This window comes from Sinocyclocheilus grahami, unplaced genomic scaffold (assembly GCF_001515645.1).
Source record: "Sinocyclocheilus grahami isolate Dianchi unplaced genomic scaffold, SAMN03320097.WGS_v1.1 scaffold1058.1, whole genome shotgun sequence".
Classification (NCBI taxonomy): Eukaryota; Metazoa; Chordata; class Actinopteri; order Cypriniformes; family Cyprinidae; genus Sinocyclocheilus; species Sinocyclocheilus grahami.
This window is the reverse complement of record NW_015506237.1, coordinates 233,871-249,459: the sequence shown is the minus strand read 5'-3', so window position 1 is coordinate 249,459 and position 15,589 is coordinate 233,871. Positions and strand designations below refer to the sequence as shown.

The window sequence follows — 15,589 nt, the reverse complement described above, 5'->3', positions numbered from 1 at the left end:
TCCTCCAAACCAGCAATTACTAGCATAATCTACACTGGTCTAAGCAAACCAGCAGAGTTGCCAAAGGGCTGTATTGTACCATTCAAACTGAATTCCGTTTTGATAGGCTGATCTAAAAGTGTTAAAGTGTGTTTGTTCCTCTATTCAACAGCCAATAAAAAGAAAGAGAAAGAGCGTCCAGAGATATCCCTGCCGTCTGATTTTGAGCACACCATCCATGTAGGCTTTGATGCAGTAACGGGGGAGTTCACTGTGAGTTTACCCAGTCTCAGGTGTTTTGGGTTTTGTGTGTTTGTTTAAGAGTCATTGTTATCTTTGATGTATGGTTCATGTGGATGATATCCTTTTATAACAGAGTGGCATGTGTGTGTGTGTGCATGTGTGTATGTTGTGTATGTACTGACATGTTAGATATTAGCATTAGTAATGAAAATAAGCAACCATAAGAAAGATGTTTAGAACAGTGCCATAACGGTAACTAGGGCTGGGAGATGTGGCCAAAATTATTATTATTATTATTATTATTATTATTATTACTACCCATATTATACGATGTAGATTTTTATCACCATATGTATTTACCTTTAATGGGGAAGGAAATGCTTTGCACATGTTTGTTAGACCTTGAGAATGAGTGTAAACACAACTTGTTTGTTTACAGTTAAACTCCACAGAGTAAGTTGCGAATTTAGGGCCCCATGAAATCTATTTTATTTTTTCCTAAATTCTGTGTTTTATAATTTAATATAAATGTATCATCCAAAAAAAAAAAGTGTTCAATGAAATGAATTAATAAATTTTAATTTTAATACATTTCAATTTAATCAATCTTTTAAAATTGTAATTAAATGAAAATATAACAGTTAATTTACAAAACATTTCATTTTGTTAGTTAGTTATTCAGTCAAATATATATATATATATATATATATATATATTTATTTATTTATTTTATTTTATTTTTTTTCACTCAAACTCCTTTTATCTAAACCACTATTCTTAAGCATGGATGTTGCATATCTTCCATGTTTGTATTTTTGTTTTTCTACATGTTTATTCAAGTTTGTAGTTCTAATCAAATCCTCGTTCAACAAGCAATGAGTTGTCAGATAGCTGTTAGAGTGTGCATGGACCTGCACTTTAAATAGTAGACCTACATAAAAAGTAGTAGACCACACTTATTTCAACATACTATGAATTGGGACTCATTCATTCTAATTTTGAATACTATTTAGTATGGATAGTATGCAAATTTATAGCAAATGACTTTATCAATTGGTGATTGCCTCTTTAATTTAGACAGCATGAACTTCTTCCACCATATTGCTCGTTGCACTTTTTCCCCATACATAAGTAATGTGAGTGCACCGTCTTCTGTCTAAAGTCTTTGGATGAAACTGTGCCAATCATTTACACAGAGACATGCAGAGCATGCAGACTTATTAGTGACATTTGGCTGTTGTCCCATTTATTTCTGCTGTGTGATAGATTGTTAGATTAATCCATATCAAGTTAAAAATGTCCAGAGCTAATCGTTATCGACACACATTTCATTGCGATCTCAATTCTAACAGTTATGTTTAGATCCATCTGTTTGTTGTGTTTTAAATTGGTACTCCCTGTGGTTATTTGCCTGTGTTTTATCCTAATTTGTTTCCTTGGTTTTTAATTAGCTCTACACCTGTTCTGTTTTCTGTTAATGATCTCCCTCTTGTATTTAAGCCTTTAGTTTTCCCCAGTGCTTTGTTCATTCTCGTCTGTGTTTTACAAGGTTGTGTTTCCCTTCTCCTGAGCTTCCCTGTTCCTTTTGGATTTACTTATTAAAAGACTGTTTCCTAAATACTCTATCGTCGTGTGCTTCATTACAGCCACCGTTGCATGACATCAATATGATATTGTTTATCACCCAGCCCTAAAGCTAAAATTGTTTATTTACTGAATGTACTGAAATTAGTTATAAACCCTTTATAAATCTAATATCACCCACCGCTTTACCTTAGGTCAAATTCGAGCTGCACTGAAAATTATTAAAAAGCATCACAAGCAGATGTTATACATAAAATATTTTAGTTTTAGTTTTTTTTGTTTTTTAAGCTGTTTAAAAGTATTCAAATACATTGCACTTGCTTATAAGAATGTGGACTGTGTGAATGGCCCATACGCATGTAGATAACATAATGTCTGTCTCTGGTTGTGCCATAGTTTTTAAAATACTGTTGCAAATTCATGTTTTTGTTACACTTTGCTATTGATATCACAGTCTGGAATATGTAAATGTTTTAAATATTATTGACAGTTTCACAAAGCCTGGTTGGCATGTAAAAGACATGTGTGATTTACTCAATTGTCCATTTTGTCTGTTTCCAATGCACACATGTACACATACACAGGGTATTCCAGAGCAATGGGCTCGGTTATTGCAAACCTCTAATATTACTAAGCTGGAACAGAAGAAAAACCCTCAGGCTGTAATAGATGTTCTCAAGTTCTACGACTCCAAAGAGACAGTCAATAACCAGAAATACATGAGCTTCACATCAGGAGGTGAGACACGCGCACCCAAACAAATACACATGCATATGTATGCAGGGGCATAGGTATGTGGTGGCCATGGCCACCCAGGATTGAAGCCTGACCACCCCTGTTATTTGCCATCTTACCATGACTTGTAATAGATCATTAAGAAATAGAAATATATGTTTAGTTCAGAGAGGATGTATAGTACTTATTTATGCTGTGTACTATATATATGAGTCAAAGACGAGACTTCCTATTTTGGTGTCTGCATCAAATTAAATGTGAAAAAGAGATTTATATACATAAAAAGCATATTAAATGCAAGAAAAGTGTCTAATGTTTCAAATAACTTGTGTGGGGGAAAAAAAGTCAAAATATGGGTGAAATAATGGTCCATTGTCATTCAGCGTAACAGATGTATTAATGTAAAAATGCAACAACATTCTGACCTGTCCTTATTAAAATATATAAAAGAAAAAGTGATCATACAGTTAGGTCCATATATATTTGGACACAGGCACAATTTTGATTATTTAAGCTGTTGACAAAAACATATTCAAGATACAGTTATATAATGAATATGGTTTAACGTGCATACTCTGAGCTTTAATTTGATGGTATTCTCATCACAATTGGAGGAAAGGTTAAGGAATTACAGCTCTTTAATATGTACCTCCCCCTTTTTCAAGGGACCATAAGTAATTGGACAATTGACTCAAAAGCTGTTTCATGGACAAGTGTGGGCTATTCCTTCGCTATTTCTACATCAATTAGGCAGGTAAAAGTTCTGGAGTTGATTCTAAGGGTGTTTTCACACATGTAGATTGATTGCTTTGTTCCGAAACAGGGATTCCGATTATTACAATGTTGCTTTTTATTCTTGGTGCGGTTCGTTTTCACACGGCAATGTTTCTAAACAGACCAAATTTGTTAATACAAGTCATGCGCGAGTAAACTGTTGTCTCATTGGTTAAAGTTCCACTCTTTATTTTCCGGGATTCCACTTAACTGTCACATCTGTCAGGATGGAACAATAACAGCTTCGCGGGCTTATTGTTGGGTTTTTTGTAGCTGTCGTTAATAATAATTTATCATTTTGAGCAGGAGTCCAGGATTGATTGGGAAAACATTTTTAAAATGCACATACTACAAAGAAGAGCAATAAGACGGCATTATAAAACAAAAAAGTGCGCTTTAATTTTTGAATGGCAAAGACGTGCTCTCCCACAGACATTCACAGGTTCATTTTGAGGTATTAGCAAAACAACAAAGCTAATGCTTTTCACGGAACTTACGTAATTACCCATTATACATTGTGATATAGCCTGGTTCGTTGGTCCGTTGGATCGGATTGCTTTCTCACTACAACCGAACCGCTCCAGAGTTCGTTTTCAATCGAGCCGAGACCACCTCGTTCAGGCGATCTCGGACCGATTGTTTCGGCGCGGATCCGAGTGCGATTGCCGTGTTCACATATGCCCAAACGAACCGTGCTAAGGGGGGAAACGCGCCAGGTTCCGAAACAACAGGCCATGTGTGAAAACACCCTAAGTGTACTATTTGCATTTGGAATTTGTTGCTGTGATCATATGGTCAAAGGACCTCTCCATGCAAGTGAAGCAGACACTTGTTAAGCTTCAAAAACAAAACAAATCCGTCAGAGAGATAGTAGGAACATTAGGAGTGACCAAATCAACAGTTTGGTACATTCTGAGAAAAAAATGCACTGGTGAGCTCAGCAACATGAAAAGGCCTGGACATCCATGGATGACAACAGTTGTGGATGATCAGAGGATCCTCTCCATGGAAAAGAAAAACCCTTTCACAGCATCCAGCCAAGTGAAGAACACTCTCCAGGAGGTAGGCGTGTCATTGTCAAAGTCTACAATCAAGAGAAGACTTCACGAGAGCAAATACAGAGGGTTCACCACAAGGTGCAAACCATTCATAAGCCTCAAGAATAGAAAGGCCAGATTAGACTTTGCGAAAAAACATCTAAAAAAGCCAGACCACTTCTGGAAAAGAATTCTTTGGACAGATGAAATTAAGATCAACCTGTTCTAGAATGATGGGGGAAAAAAGTATGGAGAAGGCTTGGAACAGCTGTACACAGTCACAATTTTGATTATTTTAGCTGTTGACCAAAACATATTGAAGTAGGATCTCACACTGTTTCACATTGTGAAACATGGTGGAGACAGTGTGATGGAATGGGCATGCATGGCTTCCAGTGGCACTGGGTTACTGGTATTTATTGATGACGTGACAGAAGACAGAAGCAGCCGGATTCATTCTGAAGTGTATAGGGATATACTGTCTGCCCAGATTCTGCCAAATACATCAAAGCTGATTGGACAGCGCTTCATAGTACAAATGGACAATGACCCAAAACATACAGCAAAAGCAACCCAGGAGTTTTTGAAGGTAAAAAAGTGGAATATTCTGCCATGGCCAACTCAATCTCCTGATCTCAACCCGATTGAGCATGTATTTCACTTGTTGAAGAGAAAACTAAAGGCAGAAAGACCCACAAACAAACAACAACTGAAGTCAGCTACAATTAGTTATTACAATTAATTTGGGGGTTGTACTGTGATCATTACATAGAGTTTAATGTCATCTTATAATTTTTGCTCTAAATATGCCTGACAGGATTTTTTTTGGTATATAAACTTGTGTTGCACTATATGACATTTTAGTAGGTGCCTTCTGTAAATCTTGGTAAAAATGTATGATAGTCATTATTTTTTATCAAATATAATAATAATACTAATAATAAATAAATGAATAAACAGGACGCATTCTCAATTAACAAAAATATAAAGCTGTATTAAATATTTATTGTTTTGATGCTTGAAAATGTTTTGTTTACTATTATAACATCGTTGGGTTGAATTACTGACAGGAACTTGAGAGACCCAAACACTCCTGATATTTCAGAAAAGGCCAATGAGAATTGGCAAATGGAATTCGTTTGCACCGCTCCCCCATACACATGGGTATTAAAAGGAATGGGCATCCATCCACTCATTCAGGTACATGTTGAGGAGCCAAGAGCATGTCCCAGACATTCAGCGGGTAGTTCAGTGGCAGGAGGGACACAACGTCTCGTTCCCCCCAACAGGGAACAGAGGTTACAACAGTAACCAAGATATTGCCTATCTATCAGTCACTTTGATGTTGTAGGAGGATTCTTGGGAAGCGAACAAGTCTACCTGTGCTTTGCTGAATCAGATCAGCTGGACCACCTGAGGGTGCAGTATCCACTCTCCTTTGAGTGTTGCCCATTGAGACAGCACGTCCACTGCCTGATTGAGCTTGCCTGGAATATGAGTGGACCGCAGTAACTTCAGTCGCTACTAACTCCAAAGGAAGAGATGGTTGGCAACATGTGATATGCGACATGAGTGTAAACCGCCGTTTATTTGGTCCATCCAGACCAAAATGTGCTTGCTCAGGATCAACAGCCGAAACCTCAGCAGGGCAAGGAATTACTGTGAGCATCTCGAGGCATATACGCACTCGATATTCTGTCCAGGAGCATGAGGCTGTGTGCCTGACTTGGATATGTCTCTTGAGTCAACAACATGACTGGACACTTGTTCTAGGGGAACCCCTGCCCATAGAAATGCAAGGTCTGTCCAAGGGCTGAATGTACAGAGACGATAGCCACTCGATGCATGCCATGGTCCCATACCAGTTCGAAGCCAGTGCTGAAGCAGTCTCATACAGGGCTTTGCGAAAGTATTCATACCCCTTAATTTTTTTTCATGTTTTGTTAAGTTTCAGCCTTATGTTAAACTACTTCAATTTTTTTCCCCACATCAATCCACACACCATAATGACAAAGCAAAAACAGAATTGTCAGAACTTCATACATTTATATAAAAAACAAACACACTTAAATAGGTACATTGCATAAGTATTAATACCCTTAACTACTTAGTTGAAGAACCTTTACAGCCTCAAGTCTTTTTGGTATGATGCAACAAGCAGGCTGAGGTTCGGAATGCCCTGGACTGGGTTTTCATTAAGGCTATCTCAGTATTTTGGTGCACTGAGCTTTTCTTCTACTCTGACGAGTCCCTCAGTCCCTGCCGCTGAAAAACAGCCCCTCAGCATGAGGCTGCTACCAGCACACTTTAATTTTGGAATGTTACTCTGCAGGTGATGAGCAGTGCCTGGTTTCCTTCAAACATGATGCTTGGAATTGCGGCTCATCAGACCAGAGAATCTTGTTACTCACAATCTGAGGGTTCTTTAGGTCCTTTTTTGCAAATTGCAAGTGTATTTTCATGTGTCTTCACTGAGGAGAAGATTCAGTTTGGCCACACTGCCATAAATACCGGATCGGTGGAGTGTTGCAGTGATGTTTGTCCTTCTGTAAGTTTCTCCTATCTCCACATATGATCATAGAGCTCAACTAGAGTGGCCATCAGGTTCTTGGTCACCAGTCTAACTAAGGCCCTTCCCCATTGATTGTTCAGTTTGGCCAGCTCAAGGAAGAGTCCTGGTTGTTTCAAACTTCTTCCACTAAGAGTAATGGAGACTACATGCTTCTGCGAACCTTCAATGCAGCAGAATTTTTTCTGAACTCTTCCTCAGATATGTGGCTTGATGCAATCCTGTTTTTGAGCTCTACAGGCAGTTATTTTGAACTCAGGGCTTGGTTTTTACTGATATGCATTTTCAGCTGTTAGACCTTTTATTGAGAGGTGTGCGCCTTTCCAAATCATATCCATTCAATTGAATTTGCCACAGGTTAACTTCACTCGAAGTGTAGTAACATCTACAAGCAATATGAATGCTCCTGAGCTAAATTTAAACTGTCCCAGATAAGGGTATGATTACTTATGCAATGGAATCATTTAAGTTATTTTTTTATTTTGAACAAATTTGCAAAGATGTTGAAAACCTGTTCTTTGCTTTGCCATTATAGTGTATGGAACGTAGATTGATGTGGGAAAAAGGTAATTTAAAGCATTTTAACACAAGGCAGCAACATAAAATGTGAAAAAAATGAAGGGGTATGAATACTTTCGCAAGGCACTGTATGCATCAACCTGAGCAGTTACTGATGGGTTGGGAAGGTGAGGTGTTTGGGGGTTGTGTGACCCAGGAAGTGCGAAAGCTGCTCTTTTTTTGAAAATTTGGGTACAGCAAAATAAAAATTTTGGGTACAGCAAAATAAAAACAAAAGGGAACACCAGGTGGAGCATGTGAAACAAAAACAAAAGTGCCACCAGGGGAAGGAGCGGTGTTTTGCAAGAACAGGTCTCACACTCCACTTGGGAAACCTTTGTGTACATCCTGGCCGCCCCACAGTTGAAATTAGCGAGTGTGGAGGAGCTTGTGAAGCAGGACCGGGCAGTGAAAGGTGCCCTCCACGATTTTGTGAGCTCCTCATGCACTCCCAGGAAGAAAAGGTACTGTTTGAGGCCACATACCAGTGTCAGAGGTGACTCATCTGAATTAAAAAAGAGATTCAAGAACGCAAAGTTGCCTTGGTCACGTTCTCGCAGTGAAGACTTAACTATTCATGAAAGCTTTCTCAGCATGTGTATCCCTGACATATCCGAGTTTGACAGATATAGACCGCACTCAGAAACACAGAGATGGAAAGGCATTTTTACAACTACACTGACCATCTGTGTTTACTCTTTTGTTGGAAACTTCTCTTTTTCTGAAGAGCCCAGGGGAGCTCTTAGCAATTATCTGTACGTTGCAGGGAGAGGAACCTCTGAAAATGCACCGTTGCACCAGATACAAACGTTTCCACAAGGTGAATGGGATGAGCTTGTAGCACTTGCTTGGCTCCAAGTCTGAATGAGTGGATGCATGCCCATTCCTTTTATACCCATGTGTATGGGGGAGTGGTGCATGCAAATTCCCCTTACCAATTCTTATTGGCCTTTTCTGAATTATCATAGGTTACCTAAGTGCGACCCTTAGTGTCAGTAATCTGACACAATGTCAAATAGGGAACCCCTTTTAGTCTTTGACCCATATATCAAATTGAGTATGTAATCAAGTAGTTCAGATCATACTGATCAATTTTTAAAAAATGTTGTATTTGGCACAGAGAACAAGAATATTAACTGTAAATGAAATTATGTTGTGCAGTATTTTGCTAGATATTTGCTGAGAGGCTGTTATTAGTAAAACTTTTTAAAAACATTTTTAGTAACCTTCAACCCTGTAATATTTTACTTTAAAAATCCTTGAAGCTAACAAAACATGCGAGCAAAGAATCAGCCATTAAAAAGTATTTATTATTTTTCTTTTAAAGAAGTCCTGAAATTGTCCAGCAGAATTGGCAGTTTTATAAAAGCTGATTTATACTTCTGCGTCAAAACTACACCATAGCTACGCCGTAGGTTGTGCATAGCATGCGTAGTCTACAGCACAGCCTGACACGCACCTCTCCAGGGGCCTCATTTATAAAACGTGCATAAGCACATATTTGATCGTAGAGTGTGCGTATGCAAAAATCCACGCCAAGGTTCATATTTATAAAAACGGTCTTTGACGTGGAAAAGAGCTTAGCGCCACGTCAGGGTCTGAGCAGACGTACGCACTTTTGTTTGCCCGAGTTTTGGAAATATAAGCAATTCTTGCCTCTGTTAAAAGAATTGGACATTGTCAGGTGCTCTTTTATAAGTCAATGACATTAATTAGACATCGTTTACAAGGCGGAGATCTGAAACTGTTCAGCTGCACACAATTTCAAGATCATTGCAATTTATAGATTTCACATCTAAAAGAGAGGCGTACGCACATTTTCTGTGCATACGTTTGTTCTATGAATCACACGTACGCAATTTGAGAAATTATTATAAAATAAAATTTAGGATGCTTTCTACGCAGTATTTTATAAATGAGGCCCCAGAAATGTAACAACGCATCAATTCTATGAGGACCACAAGTGCTGTGATTGGTCTGTTACAACCCCTACAACCCCTCCCTTTCAGGTCAAAAAATAAATAAAAATCTGCGATAGCGCCGCATTTCCTCATGCGCATTTCCGTTTGCTACTTGTGAAAGCAAAGATGTCGTCTCCTGTTTTTTCTTTTTAAATAAATTACTTGTTCTTCGATATTTAACAACTCAAGCTGCAAAAGAAGTTACTTTCTATTTACTGCTATCACTGCTGCTGCTTCTTCTTCAGCTTTTGCCTTGATACTGTGGGTTACACCATCAACATGCCCGTCGCATAATTGCACGTCGATGAGGACAGTGTATAGATGATAGAAGTATAAATGATGTATAAATGACCGACACGTAGCCTATGGCGTAGGCCCGACGCAGAAGTATAAATCAGCCCTAAGAATGACACATCTGACCCTTCTACATTTATATCCAATAAAGAAGAATCATGTAAGTTATGTTTACAAAAATTCTGACTAATGGAATGTTTATGCTTCCAGATAAATCCTCTCATGGTTACATTGCAGCCAATACCCTGGTGAGTTTTTTTCCCTTTTTTGTTTCCTAACTTGATATTTGATTTCAAATGACCAATTCATCTTCATGAAATAAAGAATCCATGATTCAAGAACCCAGTAATGCCATGTCTACCCCTCACAAACAAAACTGTTAACAGACTAACTGAATTGCACTAAAATCTACTGTAGCCTATAGAATTTTGTGTTGTCTGTAAACAGAAGGACCATTCTATAGCTTTATGAGCCATTCCAGTCTGTGCATGGTCCGTGTACTTTTGAGTCCATTCGTTTTTAGTTTTTTAACCATGACGGAAAAAAACGAAAAAAGAACGGTTATTGTATTTTTAAATGCTATGCTGAAAACCAAAATTGAAATTAGAACCGTACACACAAAATGCTGCCAGAAAAAGTAAAATATGTACTTATTTTCAGATATTTGTAAATTAATTTTTGCACTTTTAATAAACATTTGAAAAATGCACAAACTAATATAGAAAAATGTTGATTTTAACAAGTTTTCTTTTACCAAATTTAGTGATGCTTCTCCCACACGTTCAGTTGAGAACTAGAGCCGTCTTTGGAACAATGCATAGACTTAATACAAATGTGATTTTTAAAATAGACATTGCAGAATCCTGGTAAATCTATCATCATGAAATTATATATTGGGATATAACTTTGTGTGCTATATGGGTATGTTATTGGAGAGGACCAGGCATGGTCGCTCAATGCACGTATTGCTCTAGCCTTATACATTTTGACATATTTTTGCCCTGTTCACGGATAGTGCCATCCGCATAATGCTGCGTTTAGGCTATACAGGGCTCTAGACTTATTCTTCCCACTGGTCGCTCTTTTGTGAATTTCTCAGTTGGTCGCATGAGCACATCATTTGGTCACAGTTTTTTTTTTTTTTGCTACAACATGGCATTAATCAATGCATGCTCATTAACTTTTATCATAGTTTATAGTTATTTGGTAACAATTGTTCAACATTCAACCCGTTCTTTTTCATCAGTATTATTTGTGATTTGAATTTGCGATCTTGGTGTCACATTTTACAAGAAAAGATAATTGTCTGTTTTGCTTATATCTATACACCTTTCACTTTATAAGACTAAAACAAAGGATTGATTCATTGTTATTGTTAATTAAAAAGCACAACAACAATAAAACAGTAGGCTATAATGACAAACTAGCTTACATAAAGTTTATTAACAAAAACTAATAAGATGAGGCATGGCTCCACATGCTATATTATATACTGACTAATAAATTACAGAATATTTAGCAAACAGTGAGGAATCAAATAAATAAAAAACAAAAAAATTAAAGAAAGCCTCCATAAGGTAACGTAAGGTAAACAGCAAAGATAAGCTTTTTAAAACGAAAACAAAGAGAAAAGTGAAACTAAACTGGTTGTCAGTGACAGGACTTGCATGTGTTTTTTTCCACAAGAATACCAACATGTTCACCTTCTCCGGTTTATGAAGCGGTCTTTTATTTTATTTTAGTGTGAAAACCAAATCCACCACCTTCTATAATTTCCTCAATATTCATCTGCAGAACATAAGATCCAGGGGGCGTGGTTGGATCTGGATCCAACCATGCCCCCTAGATCTTGTGTTCTGCAGTGAGGACCATCTCCGCACCTTCGTGCTTGTGCTGACACCATAAACCAGGCTCTACACCTGAAGGATTCGTACTGAAAGCCCCTCTCTTCACGTGATCAGTGAAATCTGACTCCTGCTACAGTGCGCCTCGCTGTATGCAGCAGACGCTTTGGAGCAAGGCAGACCATGCACTCGCACAAATGCAACCACGTCAAATTTGAGCTTGCACATTCTCAAAAAATTGTCGCAGTTTATATGCGGATGTCACTCCCGAAACTTTACAGCGTGCAGCTGTCAGTGGTCCAAAAGCATCATGAAAAACAAAATTTATAAAAATTCTGAATGAATTAGCCAAGAAAGCGCGCTCTGCGCTCCCTATAATAATTATAAAGCTGTCATTTATTTCAGTTCATCGCGATCTCACAAAAATCCATTATAATCAATGAGGCTCGACCATAGGAGGGGTTTAGAGAGACTGAATCTTAGAACTGCTTTGAACAAGTCGTTTGAGAATCATTGGAAAATGAGGTGATATTAAATGCATATTTTGAGAAAACGAAAGGGTTGTTTGACCTTGCATGCATGTAAACCTATTGTAGGAGACTCCCAAAACAATAATAGGAACCTTAGAAATAATAGGGGGCATAATAGGGGCACTTTAAGATCATAAAAATATCGAAGCTAAAGGTTTTCATAAAGCAGTTATGGTAGCCATGTCAGTCGCGCGAGAGGGCACTACAGCGTCTGTATAGAGACACTAAACAAGTTAGAAATTAAACTTAGCATTTATATAACTAAAAAAACAAGCTTTATATCATTTTTAAGATTTTTCATGAAATACGAATTTTGAATAATGCAAATTAGTTTGTGTCTGCTTATTCTATTCATCAGTGTTTGAACCATTAAAGAAGAAACCGCATTTTCCGTATTTAATTTATGGGTTAAAAAACGAAAAAACGAATGGACGTGAAAGTACATGAATCCGTGTATCATTCGATCATTCGTTTTTTGATTTAATATTGAAAGTAGAAAAATGAGAAAACTGCTCCTTTTTCGTTTTTTCGTTTTTTTCCAAAAAACGAGAAATAAGAATTCAGCTTAAATTTTCGTTTTTCGTTCATGGGTAGAAAAATGAATAAACAGCTTGAATATTTGATTTCTACATGTGGGCGGGAATTAAACGCCCCTTTCTGCTGATTGGTCAGCCGAAGATCAAACCGTGCCTTCATCAGTTCTTCTGCAGTATCAAGCAGCAGAATAATAGTCCTCCGCTGCTGCAGTTGTATGGATTCTTAACGCATTTATTGCAACTACATTTAATCTTTTTTTCATCAAACAAACAGTCAAATGAATAGCTCGACACAACTCGTACCGGGGCATTGTCTAGACAGGGTTTTCTTCTGTGTAGATATAAATTCTATTCTTTGCATCAGCTGAGCATCTTTCTGGCGCATGCCACAAACATGAACCACAGGGAATACTCGTCTTTTAAAAGGCTTAATTTAGGTTATTTTACATTAAATGCATCATATAAATCACTTTGGAATAAATCACAGTAGGCCTATGTATCATGATAAAAAAAGCGACTTTACAGTCTGGAAATACTTTAGGCTATAGCAATATTAAGGCTATATTATTTCTTGGACCCCGATCACTTTAAGAACTGCTGGTCTACACAGAAGAAAGCCCTGTCTAGACTCTGCCCCTGTACGAGTTGTGTCGAGCTATTCATTAGTCTGTTTGATGAGAATAAAATGTAATTGATAAAATGGGTTATTAATCCATACAACTGCAGCAGCAGAGGACTATTATTCTGCTGCGTGATACTGCAGAAGAACTGATGATGGCACGGTTTGATCTTCGGCTGACCAATCAGCAGAAAGGGGCGTTTAATTCCCACCCACATGTAGAAATCAAATATTCAAGCTGTTTATTCATTTTTCCACCCATGAACGAAAAACTAAAATTTAAGCAGAATTCTCGTTTTTCCTTTTATGGGAAAAAAACGAATGATCGAATGATACACGGATTTACATGAATCCATGTATCATTCGATCATTCGTTTTTTGATTTAATATTGAAAGAAGAAAAATTAGAAAACAGCTCATTTTTCGTTTTTTTCCCCAAAAATTTAAAAAAGAGAATTCAGCTTAAATTTTCTTTTTATCTCTCAGGGGTAGAAAAATGAATAAACAGCTAGAATATTTGATTTCTACACGTGGGCGGGAATTAAACGCCCCTTTCTGCTGATTGGTCATGATTTAGTAATTTAGTTCACGGGTAGAAAATGGATAAACAACTTCAAAATTCCTTTTCGACATGTGGGTGGTCAGGAGATGCCTCTTTCTACCGATTGGTCAAACAAAGCTGAACCTGTGACGCCATCAGTTGTTCCTCAGTTCTGTTCAACAAAATAATAGTCATCTGCTGTTATAGCACTATCAATTCTTAAACTGTACAGGGCAGGTCCTAGACTCTGGCTTTCTTCTGTGCAACGTAACTTGTTTCTTAGAATTATTAATCTTCACCCAGCCTGTTTTATTTAGCTGTGCAGAGTTAAATCTGTGTGGTGAGGCTGTGATACCCATTAGAAAGTGCAAAGCGGATGTGCAGCACAGATTAATGTTCAGTCAAGCGTAAATATGCAGCAGACATAACTTCTTTTTGACAATACTCTCAGTTTTGAACATATATATTCATTAGTTAAAAACCATTAAAATTGATTTGTTTAGCTGCAATAAATATCTCAGAATGTCACGAATGGCCAATCAGAATCAAGCATTCCAGCGTAATAAGGTATGACAATGTGTGGAATAACACTGGTGTTGCCTAGGAAATAATTGGCACATTAATTTCTGACTGGCAGATAACTGATGAAGTGAACAGCAAACCTAATATGGTTGGTGTTAAAAATAAATAAAGTTTATATACACGGGTAAGAATAAGGATACAGGCTAACAATACTATGGCTGCGTTCCACTCCACTTTTAGACATGCAGTCACAAACTTCCTTAGGCACTTCCCCTCGGGGGAATCCCCGCTGCCATTTTGAAGTGCATTCCACTTCGTGAAGTCAACGAGGGAAGTTTAAATGGAAAGACCCTCGACTCCTCGATTTTGACCGAGGGAGCGAGTCTGCTTCGTATGCACACTTCAGGAAATGTTATGACTGCTGCACATTTACACATGACTGAACATTGACCTATGCTTCACATCTGATCTGCGCTGTCTAATGGGTATCGCAGCTTCACCATAGCCTACAGATTTAACTCCGCACAGCTAAACAAAACAGGCTGGGAGCAGATTAATATTTCTAAAACAAATATTTCTGAGAAATGCATTAGGTTGCACAGAAGAAAGCCCAATCTATGACCTGCCCTGTACAGTTTAAGATTTGGTACTGCTATAGCTAAAGAGGACTATTATTTTGTTGAACAGAATTGAGAAATGACTGATGATGTCACAGGTTCAGCTTTGGTTGACCAATCGGCAGAAGGGGGCATCTCATGACCGCCCATATGCCAAAAATTCATTATGTAGTCGTTTTTTTCATTTTCTACCCATGAACCAAAAAATCTATAAATTAAGCTGAAATCTTGTTTTTCATTTTCATTTCCAATTTAAAGAACAAACTATCTTCCCTTCACCTGCATGTGTCCAACATTAACGTTATTGATGGTAATTTCCAGATGACTGACAAAATTGTTGTGTTGACTTACATTCAAATGTCATTTTTAACCACGGAAATCAGCAAACATCTTTAAAATGCTTATTGCTCTGCAGTAAATAAACTAAACAACTTTTAGGTGAATAAGATTTTAATTTGAATTGCCACCCACTGCAAAGAATTAAAAGTTACCACTAACTATGTATAAATATGCATATGTATCATACTGTGTTAGGATGTTTTTTGGGACATTACACAACATATTGCTGTTTCAAGGTGATCTACAAGTTCTAAACATCTTGACTAAAGCCCTATTCGCACAGGATTAGTATTATCTGGGGACCTCG

The 15,589-nt window shown here is 37.6% G+C and overlaps 1 protein-coding gene across 2 annotated transcripts in view; it reads left to right on the top strand.

Annotated features, from left to right (window-relative positions):
- The window catches only part of LOC107566210 (serine/threonine-protein kinase PAK 3), a 181,367-nt gene that overhangs the window by 57,714 nt on the left and 108,064 nt on the right, over positions 1-15,589 (top strand). For both annotated transcript variants that reach the window (XM_016251582.1, XM_016251581.1), the window contains exons 3-5: positions 152-252; positions 2,391-2,544; positions 9,945-9,982. In XM_016251582.1, the coding sequence (XP_016107068.1) occupies positions 152-252; positions 2,391-2,544; positions 9,945-9,982 (293 nt within the window). The remainder of the gene's footprint in view (positions 1-151; positions 253-2,390; positions 2,545-9,944; positions 9,983-15,589) is intronic.